At 35.8% G+C, this 13,499-nt stretch overlaps 1 protein-coding gene across 1 annotated transcript in view; it reads right to left on the reverse strand.

Moving 5' to 3' along the window:
- Positions 1–371: 371 nt before the first annotated feature.
- Positions 372–13,499, reverse strand: part of MAGI2 (membrane associated guanylate kinase, WW and PDZ domain containing 2) — a 967,915-nt gene continuing 954,787 nt past the window's right edge. The window contains exon 22 of the mRNA XM_075857349.1: positions 372–3,343. Within this exon, the coding sequence (XP_075713464.1) occupies positions 2,556–3,343 (788 nt within the window). The 3' untranslated portion in view covers positions 372–2,555. The remainder of the gene's footprint in view (positions 3,344–13,499) is intronic.

Below are 13,499 nucleotides of genomic sequence, written 5' to 3' on the forward strand. Positions count from 1 at the left end.
TTTTACTTTACGGTGAACATCGTATAAACAAAACCCAAAAAACAATCGAGAAATCAGTCTTTTTTTCTAATCCACCCCACAAAGTTTTTTTTAATATGGTACAAAAAATGGTCCTGTTAGAAACTAAAAATAAGCCTTGTGTCGACAGAGAAATAAAAAACTTATGGCCCTTGGACGAAGGGGAGGAAAAAATGAAAAATGGGCTGAGAGGCAGAACTTGGCATTTAAGATGTTAGTTTGAGCAACTACTATGGTCAAAACTTTTTGATGTAACAATCCTTCTATGTGAAATTTTTGACATATTTGGAGTGTACAATAAACATGAGATAATCATTGAGAAAAGACGATTAACCTTTGTTACGATTTTTGGATATATATTTTATTTGACAGTGTTTTAGAATATCATACAGTAAACAAGATTTATGTAAAAGTTAAGTTAACCGCAGTGGTGCATTTCATAAAAATAGTTGCTCACTTACAGCCTTTCTGTGACTTTTAATACATGGAATTATATTTATAGAGATACAGCTGTACAAGGTAAATTCACAGCTAACACTACCCAGAATTATCATCTGGAATGGGGTTTAGATGATGTGTCATTCTCAGACATTATCTGTTATAGCTGTATAAAACAATTTCTTCACTGGTAATTGCAATATACTCTGCAACATAGACTTTATAATGTTATTTTACGTAGTGTTTCTTTTTGTTACCAGCTTGGTCACATATGGAAAATGAGAAATATTGGGACGTGCACTTACACTACAGAAGCATTTTCCAAAACTTGATTAGGCAAGGTAATGGTGATTGCCTAACACAATAGCACAAGCAAGAGGTGGGCACGGACATCAGTAAAATGCTCTGTATTTGTGCTTTATTTTTATGGATGAAGATTTATTTATCTTTAAAATTGCAAAATTCAATTGGCATCCAAATGCTTCTTCTTTTCATAGACTTACACAGATGGAACATTAAACATTTAATGTACCGCTTATTAAACAGGACTAACTAGGAGATGTCCAAGAACAGGGACAGATTCGTAAGTCATATAAAAATTGCACATCTGATGAAAAGCATAGTTAGAAGTGAAATGAAATGCACCCTCAACTCTCCTCAAACATCGCTCTAATATATATTTTTTACATTTCTTAGATATTTACGTATAATACTTTCATGAAAATAGGTTTCTCAATAAACTGCTCTTGGTTGCAATATAAATATAGCAAACCCTTTGAAAGTGCAGATGCGAATTTATAATTCTCCTCCAAAAGTAGATAATGGAATCCAGATAGTGGTATGGTGGACTGTAAGGCAATAGGGGAAACCTTTTATGTTTCTTAACCTTTAGTAGCTGTAATTGGCAACCTGCATTTATGACTTGTTGAATTCCTTGTGTGTTGGGAGTACGCAATTTATAGAAGGCATATTATGAATTTATACCCAAGTAACCCCTATGTTGATATTTAAAAGTGACTTTGTGTAAATGGTCTGGATTATACAAGGTGCTAGTATTGCTTACAATGCTGGGTCAGAAAAGAAGTTGAGCTGCAGATTTGCATGCTGTATAGCCTAAACTCCACTCTATCATTCGTACCCATGAAACTAGGCTAGACGTAATGATTTACACTGGGAGATTTTGTATTTTTCACCATTTGTTTAGTTTTGTTTCAATGAAGTCTTGTCAAACAGTGCGGTTTATTTTTACTGCTGGGATGACTACTACTGCTTCTTATGTACTTATGAGAGCTACCATGTACTGTTAATACAATACATGTACACGTAAACATGTACAAATGTACACATTGAACTCCAGTTTAACTTCCTTTGAAATGTACAGAAATATGAGTTATTCACAGAAAAAAATGGCAATTAAAAATGGAGCCACATCAGTCAGTAGACTAACTGTCCAGGTTAACAGGCAGCACACACACCTACCTACATACGCTGCATGAATCAGGCGGGTTAATGAAGATACCTTCCAACTGAACACATTATGGTCTGCAGATTCAAAGCTTCAGAGAAATATCTTAACCCCTGTCTAGATATGTTGATAGCAATATATTTACAATACCATTGTCGAATTACAAGGCATAATTCGTTTTCTCCTTCATCGAACTCAGTGCAGTTTGATTTTAAGGCGATGTTCCAGTTTGTGATTGCTCTAGGTTTGTCCTTTTGTTTTGCTACAGACAACACTGGAGTAGATCCCATATCCTTCATACAGTGAAAATATATACTAAAGCTAAACTGCACTGTCTGCCTCTGGTGTACTCCTTGCTGTTTTGGTTCTTCCTTAGCTGCTAGGCCCAGAGATATAAGACCTGTGAGCTCCAGGTACTGATGTACAGTTGCTTCTTTATACTGGTTAGACATTGTGCACAACCTTAAAGAAATATAAAATATATGCTCCTGGTCCCAGATGCACTTGTGTAGGTAAATACATGTGAAAATAAAAATAAATAAAAAGAAAATCAAATTAAATTATTTGCGATAGAGACTAAGAAAAATGTTCCAAGTCTACGTGAAACAAGTAAAGGGAACAGTCACATATTGAGTTATCTGCTCATGGCTGAAGTGCCAGATTTCAGGGTGCTAGGTAGCTTATCAGAGCCAGGAATTTTCCATGGTCCTGGTGAGACAGTTGCTTTCCGAGGTGCAGTGTTGGCGCTGCGGGCGCTGCTAGGATATAAATGACTTTCCTTTTGGAATTCACTGCATTTAGCTTCAGCAGCTCTCTCATCTTGGTCCATGGTGCCCCCTCGAGAGGTGGTCATATTGCTACTGTACACCTTTGATACCCCACCTGAATCTGACCTGACCTGCTCAAGAGCAGTCACCGATTTTTTCTCACTGGTTGCATCCTTGTATATGTCTTTTGAACAGAAGTTTCCTTCTCTGTTTGCTTCAGTGGACCTGGAGATCCGACCTTCACTATCACTGACTGCCGTGTACCCGCACTCTCCCATTTCACCAACATTTTTCAAGGTAATTTTACTTGCAGAAATGGTCTTGCCACTATCTGACTTTTTCGTCTTGCCTTCTTGAAACTCCTTTTTGAAGCTCTCTTCCCGCCTTGACCTATCTACTTTCTTTGGGCTTGCTGATCTCTCCCTTGACTCTCCCAGCCTTTTCTTTTTATGACCATTTGCAGTATGCTCCTTTGGTTTTCCCATATCTTGTTCCCTGTAGATATCCCATACTGGCTCTGGGTGTATCTGGTGAGTAGGGTCAGAGGGCAAGGCTGAATGTGATGAAGATAATGGTGCAATCATGTCTTCAAGAGAAACGGCTACTTCCGGCCCTGGGGAGGTGGCAGAGGGTGCACTCCAGGAGTTTGGTTCGTCTGTGATGAAATTAAACATATATAAGCATGTGTAATTGTGCAGTTACCTTCCATTTACTATGTAAATATACACAACAATATCACAATAAGCAACCACAAAAAAACTAAGCAACCACAAAAGTAAGAGCGCAACAGCACAAATGACCCATGTAACATTCTTAAAGTCATTTAATACTTTAAGTCAAATACTTAAAAATGTAGTTTACAGAAAACATCTAATGCATGAGTTAATATGTAATCAAAAGTATTAGTAGTTTAGGATATTTTAATAGATGATATTTAGTGCAGATGAACTGGGTGTTGAAAAGTCAAAATATTGCTAACATTGTAAAAAACAAACCCCTTAAAATACATTTATTAAACGTTAACTATATACAAGGTTGGATAATCTCAGCAACTACATCAAGATTCTATTATAAAGTATTCATTATGTTGGTCAGCATTTTATGACGACAATACTGCAGTGTATCACTTGGAATCTATATGATAAAAATAATACACTATTATAAAGCTTCAAAAAAACTAATTGTTTTTTGCCATAAGACCCACTTAAAGGGGCAATTATTATTTTTATTATTACAGCAGATATCTGCATCTCTGTGGTAACAGAGAACAAACAAACTCTGTATAGTCTGATCATGCAGCCATCCATGTGTCTCCTACATACATTCAGGAGGTTAGCAAGAAGAAGGGTACAGATGAAAGGGAGTATGATACACAGGGTTTGTTTTTTGTTTAATTTTCTTTTATCAAGATCTATTTCAAAGAGGTTTAGTTCTTTATTAAAAAAAAAATTATTGTGTAGGTTTACACAACCATTACGTAAAAAAGGCAAAATTAGATTGACCTCCGGTTCACTCAAATCTTTAATAGAAACTGCATATGAAAAAGTTTCTAAAAATGGAACATTGTTTTTTTATACTCAGCACCAAACTTTTTTTTTTTAATTGTGCCATTGTAATTTCCCCTTTTTACCGGTTGAGAGATTTGTTGATAGAGCGAATGGATTTTGGATAGATTTTCACATATGAAGTAGTATTGACCACATATTACCCGTTCACTGAGACATTGAAATAAATAATTAAATTATAACTCAAATGAATGTACTAGCTGGTAATATACCTACCTGAACCATGTTAATATACATAACATGCATTCATGGTACAGTAGTTTTATTTCTACACATATTTGTGGAATGACATATTTGGTATGTTATAAGTTTGACAAGGATAATAAAGTAACAATAAAAAAACAAATGATAATAATAATAATAATAAAAAAATATAAGAATAAAAACAAATGCATGCCTACGTAATGGAAAAAAAAGAACTGGATATTATGTTGCTTTACACAGAGATTTCATTTGGGCATAATAGTATAAAAAACCAATTCTGAGTAGATCATTTAATAATATAACTTGTCAACTCACTCTAATAATTGAGCTATATAGAATTGTTAAAGAGGCTCTGTCACCAGATTTTCAAAACCCTATCTCCTATTGCAGCAGATCGGCGCTGCAATGTAGATAACAGTAACGTGTTTTTTTTTTCAAAAACGAGCATTTTTAGCCAAGTTATGACCATTTTTATATTTATGCAAATGAGCCTTTCTTATGTACAACTGGGCGTGTTTCAAGTTATGTCCAACTGGGCGTGTATTGTGTGTGTACATCTGGGCGTTTTTACTTGTTTTACTAGCTGGGCGTTGTGAATAGAAGTGTATGATGCTGACGAATCAGCATCATCCACTTCTCTTCGTTACCACCCAGCTTCTGGCAGTTCACAGACACACAGCGTGTCCTCGCTCATCCGACGCGATGAAGTTCCTGTGGGAGGAAGTGAGTGACGTCACAGCGTGATCTCGCGAGGACACGCTGTGTGTCTGTGCACTGCCAGAAGCTGGGTGGTAACGAAGAGAAGTGGATGATGCTGATTCGTCAGCATCATACACTTCTATTCACAACGCCCAGCTAGTAAAACAAGTAAAAACGCCCAGATGTACACACACAATACACGCCCAGTTGGACATAACTTTAAACACGCCCAGTTGTACATAAGAAAGGCTCATTTGCATAAATATAAAAATGGTCATAACTTGGCCAAAAATGCTCGTTTTTGAAAAAAAACAAAACTTTACTGTTATCTACATTGCAGCACCGATCTGCTGCAATAGGAGATAGGGGTTTGAAAATCTGGTGACAGAGCCTCTTTAAATAAGGTTTATGTTTAGATTGTGGATAGTTACAACTGTTTCTCTGTTTTAACAAACTACAATTTGATATTCTTTCTATTAACAAACATGTATGTGAAAAATAAACACAAAAAATGTCCGACTTCATTGAAAGCTTAAACCCTTCTAAAATACCAGAGATACATTTAAGACTATGACCTAAAAGAAAAGTGAGACTGCAATGCAAATTAAATTTGTTGGAGGTCATGTCTGTATTTCCGCAATTAAAGAAGCACTCCGGCCTTTATTTGTCTGCACCACCCCTTTGCAAATGTGACGTAGTTATGTGTATCGGCTTACCTGGTGCTGTATTACAAGGGTAACTGCTCCGTTTCAGGCCGCCGTTGGGTCACGTGATCTCCATTTTGAATCCCTTTAACCTACAGCATCTGTTGTAGGGATTGAAAGTCTGTCTTCCAATGCAAGTCTATGAGAGCCTCGTTTTAAATCTCATAGACTTGCATTGAGAGGCTGACCTATGCTTTCTACAGTAGATGCTTCAGGATACAGGGAGTCAGAATGAAACAGAGCAGCTACCTGTGAAATACAGCACATGTTAAGCCAATACACATGCCTACATTATACTATGAGAAATATAGGAGTATTCGAAGAATTGCATGCAGCTATTTTCGGTATCGGCGCCTCTTTACTGGTCCTAGGCCTACGAATGAACTCAGACCGGAAGATGTGGCTGACAAAAATTGACTAATGCACATGGATAACTTGGTCAAGTGCTCATATTGACGTCAAAATAGCTAAACCATACAAAACGGGAAAATATAATGTAATAGAAGCACACAAATTGCAACAAATGTGGAATTTAAACATTTTACTACTTTTTTATGGGGAGATACAAGGCAAAGGCTTAATGTAGGGTTGGACGCAAGCACAAGTTCCATATAGTGTCAAAATGTTGATTATTTACAAAAACTACATGGTGGCCGACACTACCTTTCTTTTTTAACTCAGGCTTTACATTATATTCGAAGTGACCTCTCAGAAAAATGTATTAGGGATAGTACAATTTTTCAATATAAAAAAACAGACATGTACATAAATGGTACACTGGTTTGTATAATTTTACAGTAGAAGTTCAGATGGACCTATATGTAAATAGTTTGTGGGCATGAATAATGAGCTAAAAACATGTCCTGGTACTTGTTATTAGAATGTTTTATGTATCAAGTCAACACCAATGACATTCTAGATATGACATACATATATACAACCCTTATATAGAACCTATGGTCACATATAATGCTGTCTGTAAAAGTAATAACAAGTATAGAAAAACACCTGACCCAAACAGTGGTTAAGAATGTTTAGATATACACTTGTCCTAAAAAAAAAAAGATGTAGGGGTAACATTACCAAGTTCTAAGAAATAAAATAAAAGCATTTTAAAACTCACCAATATACAATAATTACGCAGCCGTAAAGAACATGACAAGGTAGTTGTCCATCAGATGACAATTAGAAGATAGGTTTAACAAGGTAAACCCCACATAATGTAAAATGAATAAGGATGCATCAATGAGCAGACGTCATTGTATACTATTACTATATTAGTGCCAAAACGGCACTAATATAGTAATAGTAAAATGCTTTTTTCTGATATATTTAAGTGGGTTTTCTGGGATTCTCAACCTATGGTCTATACTTAGGATAAACCCTCAATGTAACGTTAGTAAGTGTCCGATCCTATTGTTTTTTCATGTACAAGTATGTCAGAGCATAGCCCTAAACCCGCTTTCCCTCAGTAAAATATATAAGAACCTTAAGACAGGCTTATAATGAACCATAATAATTTTAATGAATTGTTCACAAATCTGTTACCAATATGTATGGGTGAAGGTCCATTTTTCATAATTGTTCCAATAAGGAAGTATTAAAGAGCAGTTCTCCAACATAAGAATCAATCACTTGCAGGGTTGTAGCAATATGAGGTGCAGTCATTTCTGTTGCACCTGGGCCCTGGAGCTTGTGGAGGCCCAAAAGGTCACACTGTCCTATAAGAGGAGACCAGTATTATAAATGATGTAATAGTTGGGGGCCCTGTTCCAAATTTTCAGTTGAGGTCTCGGAGATTCAAGGTATGCCAATTATGACTTATGCATATTTATAGTTCATGGGTCATCCTCTTCTATCATATTGTAAACATTTCTATTAAATCCGTTCCGAATTAAAGGAATCTGTGAAATGTTTGCCCCGAGCATTCAGAATGCCAGGATGCATAACTAACATTGTTTTATAGTTCATATGCATTTTACTCTTTAGACTATGATTGATTGTAAACATTCAACAATTACCGGCAGAGTAATGGGAACTGACCACTCCCAATACGAACTTTCACCTGCACCTCTGACCCAGAAGTGTTCTGTTCTCAAGTGAGCATTTAAAGAATGCTCTTCGTTGTTTTTCTCATAAGCCTGATGAAGACCTAAGTACCAGGTCGAAACGCGTAGCTTCCAGTTCTAAACACAGACATTTGCTGCTCGATACACGTCCCTCTTTTAAAGCAATAAAGCAGTTTTATCTTCATTCAACGAGAGGCCCTTCCGTTATTGGGGACGTGGTCGACTTTCAGTGCATGTGCAGGAGCACTTTCAGTAAAGAGTGATCCTTTTCTCAAGTTTCTTAGGATGCATAACTAGGCAGAGTTGCCCATGAGGACTTTAGGAAAACCGATTGCAACTCCTATGGGAGCTGTAATGGCAGCTATGTTGGTTGTGGCGTAGCTTTTAAAGAAACAGATATAACTAAAAAACAGACGAACAAAATATTAATATACTTCACACAAGAGGACAACTCAAGGACTTGTATTTAAAAATGATTGTTTCTATTTTAGGAGAAACGCTCTTTAATGTTTTTGTTTATTGAAATCAGTAATCTGCTCCATAACTACCTACACTACATTCAGGCTGTTTATTCTATTTTGGCACATAATGTCCTGATGGTACATGTCTCTAATGCTTTCTATTTACGAATATGTTGAAAGGTCACCCTGTCATGCCACAAAACCACTTGTGCCTAAGTGACAATTCTAACCTACTGAAAGCAGCCTTGCTCCAGCGCCAGCATATTTATTATGCAGTACAGATGTGTATGTAAATCACATTTTAATACTCAATTTTGTCCTTGAATAATTCTTACCCATAGCAATGAAACAGCCAGTACATTTGGGATATCAAATTCAACCTATCCAATTTTATGAAGCAATATAATTTTCATTCATTATATTAGACTGTTTTCCATGCTAGAAGTTTAAGATATAAATTGTTATTACTTAGAATTATAGCTTAGCTGGCAGGGTTTGGCGACATAGTGATTGCTGCCACATTTCCAATTTATAGACATTTTAAATATAAGTTTGTGTGACGATTTTGAATGAATAAGTGACAGCTGGGAAAATAACAATTTTTTTGCTTCTTTTAGGGTTTAAAGAGGCTCTGTCACCAGATTCTCAAACCCCTATCTGCTATTGCATGTGATCGGCACTGCAATGTAGATAACAGTAACGTTTTGTTTTTTTAAAAACGTTCATTTTTGGCCAAGTTATGAGCTATTTTATATATATGCAAATGAGCTTTGAAATGGACAACTGGGCGTGTTTTCTTTTCGTATGTCCAACTGGGCGTGTATTGTGTTTTTAACTGGGCGTGTTTACTTGTTTTACTAACTGGGTGTTGTGAATAGAAGTGTATGATGCTGACGAATCAGTGACCAATCAGCATCATGCACTCCTCTCCATTCATTTACACAGCACATAGTGTTCTTACTAGAACGATGTGCAGCCACATACACAAGTGTCCTGATAATGAATACACATGACCTCCAGCCTTTAAAAAAATGTAATAAAAAGTGATCAAAAATTCGCATCTACTCCAAAATGGTACCAATAAAAACTACAAGTCGTCCCGCAAAAAAAAAGGCCTCACACAACCGCATCGGCGAAAAAATAAAAACGTTACGGCTCTTCAAATATGGAGACACAAAAACAAATAATTTTGAAAAAAAAGCGTTTTTACTGTGTAAAAGTAGTAAAACATACAAAAACTATACAAATTTGGTATCGTTGCAATCGTAACAACCCGCTGAATAAAGTTATTGTGTTATTTATACCACACGGTAAACGGCGTAGATTTAGGACGCAAAAAAGAGTGGCGAAATTTCAGATTTTTTTCTATTCCCCCCCCATAAAAAAGTTAATAAAAGTTAATCAATAAATAATATGTACCTAAAAATGGTGCTATTAAAAAATACAACTTGTCTCGCAAAAAACAAGACCTTATACAGCTATGTCGACGCAAAAATAAGAAGGTTATAGCTCTTGGAATGCGACGATTGAAAAACGTAAAAAATAGCTTGGTCATTAAGGTCTAAAATAGGCTGATCATTAAGGGGTTAAAAGAGTTTCCCCAGTTTTCCGTAAAGTTTAATCACTCTAAAATGAAACGTTCATCTCTCAGCTGCGAGGAGGGCTTGGTCAAGTTTCAGTCTCTTGATGTAAACATGCTCAAATTCACTGACAGCAAAGAGATATCTTAAACATAGTGAGGAACTGAGAGACAGTTATTTTAAGTTTCAAAACTTTTCATTGTGCAACGATTTACATAAAATCTGAAAAACTCCTTAAACTTGAATGGAGTGGAGGAATCTGAAAACGACGAGGCACAGGTTAGTGTGCCACCTGCCCACTGGCTGCAATAGTGTAAATCCTAGCCTGTTTAAAATAATAAATTATATTAGTCCTCTAAATGTTGAGGACTAGATGAAATACTACTTGGTTGCAGCAGACATAAGTTTATTATAGTCATTTTTTAAATTTGTTATACATATTTATATATAATAAGAATTGGCGCTGTGGTTATGTTGATATGTGGATGTACTCTTTTGCCCATTAACCTTTACATAATGGGCACATCCATTGTACTTGGTGGGCAGTGTCATATAAAAATAACCTATTGTATAAAATAACATTAGCTTTTCACAATAAAAATGATGTACTTAGTAAACATTTACATTTTTCTGTTCTGTAAACCGTAAGTACGGTACTTTGTTTTTATACAAAATGTCAACGATAGTGAAAGTAAAATAACAACTGGTCACAATAGGTTATAAAATATATATAAAATAATAAATACAGTTTCTATAATATAGACTAGCTAGCTTTCTAAACATCTCGAGTAGGGCTATAAAGACTCACCCAAGGTCAGAGCCTGGCAATTATACCACTATTACAGTAAGCAGTATAGGAAGGGTGACTATATGCAATCCAATGTATCCAGACCTTCAGGGACTAAGACTAGAGATCAACCTTTACTTGTCTTTAACCATAGACCAATCAAGTTGTCTCCACTCTGCCACAAAAATCATGGTGAAACCCCCTCCATGCTTTAGTTACTGTTTCACTGCTATATTGTGCAGTCATATAATGGGATGCTGTTGTTTGCAGTCATTATGATGTATCGCTGTACTGTATATGATATTAAAAATGATTATAGTTGGTAGATCTATGAAATGATGGTAACTTGTAGGCTATTTAATTGACTTAATTTCATATAACAAAGAATCCTATAATGCCCTTTAAATATTTTAAACACCGAAAAGCTTACCTAAAACTCCTAATACCCCTTCTACAATCACATAATTAAAGATTAGAACACAAATAAGGAAACAGAAAAGCTGACCATTTCCATCTAGTGTAAACGTGGCTCTAAAGAAACCTGGAGAGAATGCCAAAACTTAACGTAAGCCTACAGTTCATCTGGCACAATATCATTGTGGGTTCCTTATCATTGATATACATGGTATAGTACTTGGTTCTAACACTGTAACTTTTATTTGCTGTTAGACAAGATCAATAGCATGTTCATTGTTGCCATTAAGGAACTTCCAGACGTAGCAGAAAAAATACATATTAAACTTACCAATTGAACAAATCTTCTGAAAGCTGAGACCAATATAAAAAGCTTGGATGCCTGCATGTGGCAAAGAGGACAATCAATAGTAGAAGCCATTGAGAGAGCGCTGGGTGATATGATGGAGACAAACTTAATAGGCTGATGATTTCGTTTTGTCTGAATTACCTCTGAGTCATCAAAGTTAATAGCACTAACTGACGGGGAAGGTCCCAGAGGTAGCAGTAGCGCCAATGCCGACGGAGAATAGAATTTTAGTGGACGATGCAGGGCACTACAATGCAAGGATGCCAATACTCAGATGCTTGGGTGTCTTTTCTATAAGGTAAATATGTCTACATGTTAGAAGTGATTATAAATAGTGATTTATTATACACCATACTGTCATTTGCATTGGTGTTGAATAAAACACCCGATTTCCACTAGACCTATCCTCCACGGGGATCATGGAAGGAAATATAGCAAGTCGAAGGTTTTACGGCATTTCCTCTAAAGCTATATTTCACCATTTTTTTAATTTTAATTAGACAAAAGAGAAAACTCTATAAGGGATTAGACTCTTGTACAACACAAGAGATATTCTCAATCTCTTAGGTCTCTTTAACATACAATTTGGTTTTACGCATTTTAAAAACACATTTCGTGGTCATTTACCTGTTCCCGCAAATTAATTTAATAGTAGGTCAGCAAGAGTGCATTCCTGCAATAATGCATTTATCTATGATAAGAATAAAAGTGTATAGTAAAAACGTGATGCATAAGGTTTTGTTCACACTGCCAGATGGATCTGTTATTGTCCATCATGACCTGAACCTAGTCTTAATATGGCCATCCATTGACCACCATTATCATAAAATGGGTCCATCAGGTTTGTTAAAATAAACAGATCATGATACTATAAATCAGTCGATGGATCCTATTCTAAGGGACTAAGACTGTGTTCACACTAGCATCACGACTTTACAGAATCCATAACGGATAGGATTAATGCATTATGATCTGTCGTGATCTAGCCTTAGTCTTAATCTGGCCATATATAGAAGATAAATATTGGGTTAAATAAAGCTTTTTCAGATAGTTGTCAATTGATTGGCCACATTCTATTGTGGAATCAACTGATAATTAACCGAATCGGTTATTATTTTGACCTGTTTTATTGGATTTTTTTGTCTGGTAGTTGGCCGTATCCTGAAGTTAATGGCACAATCAGTCAATGAACAGCCAATTGAGTATTATATGGTCTTGTTCACACTGCCATTATGCGTTCTGCTTTTTCATGATATTTGATAGCTATTCGAATATTTTGATCCACTTAGACCCATTTCAATTTCTATTTCCCACTAAAAGATAATGGGTTCGTCAGGTTTAAGTTTTTTTTTCTAGGGCACAATAGCACAACAGACTATGCTATGCTATTATCAGGGGCAACAGAAACCTGACAGTATGGATCCTTGACTTAGCATGTGTGAACTTTTGTTTATTTCACACTATTTTTGTATGTTGCAGTATGTTTTCACGGAAACGTTAAATTTTTTTCAGGATTTGTCACAAAGGTGGATATAATAGTGCAGATGCTACTCTAATCTGACCACCAAAATGTAATGGAAAACCTATGGACATAGCCTTACAAATTTAAATAAACTCATGGAAACTGATACAGATGTCAATTTATCATCAGTTTTCAGTCAGTATAAAGAGGTTGTAGAGCAAAAAAAACTTTTTCTTCTCTTTGTGTAAATTTTTGACTCCACTTTCATTTGGACAATCAATAGATTGTGTGTCTCTTGGGTGGTGTACATGTCATCTCTATGGCTAGTTTTAGACCATCATCAGAGATAAATATTGGTAAGCTGTGGAATTCTTACCCTAAAGTAAAATGTTGCTAGCCAATACATTTTGGCGATAGTGTCCCTAAATACACAATTAACCAATGGGGTTGTATGCTATATAAGAAAATATACGTGCCAAAATATATTATTTTTGACATTTTGTGTAATGTACTTCAT

Source organism: Rhinoderma darwinii, chromosome 3 (genome assembly GCF_050947455.1).
Source record: "Rhinoderma darwinii isolate aRhiDar2 chromosome 3, aRhiDar2.hap1, whole genome shotgun sequence".
In the NCBI taxonomy this organism is placed as follows: Eukaryota; Metazoa; Chordata; class Amphibia; order Anura; family Rhinodermatidae; genus Rhinoderma; species Rhinoderma darwinii.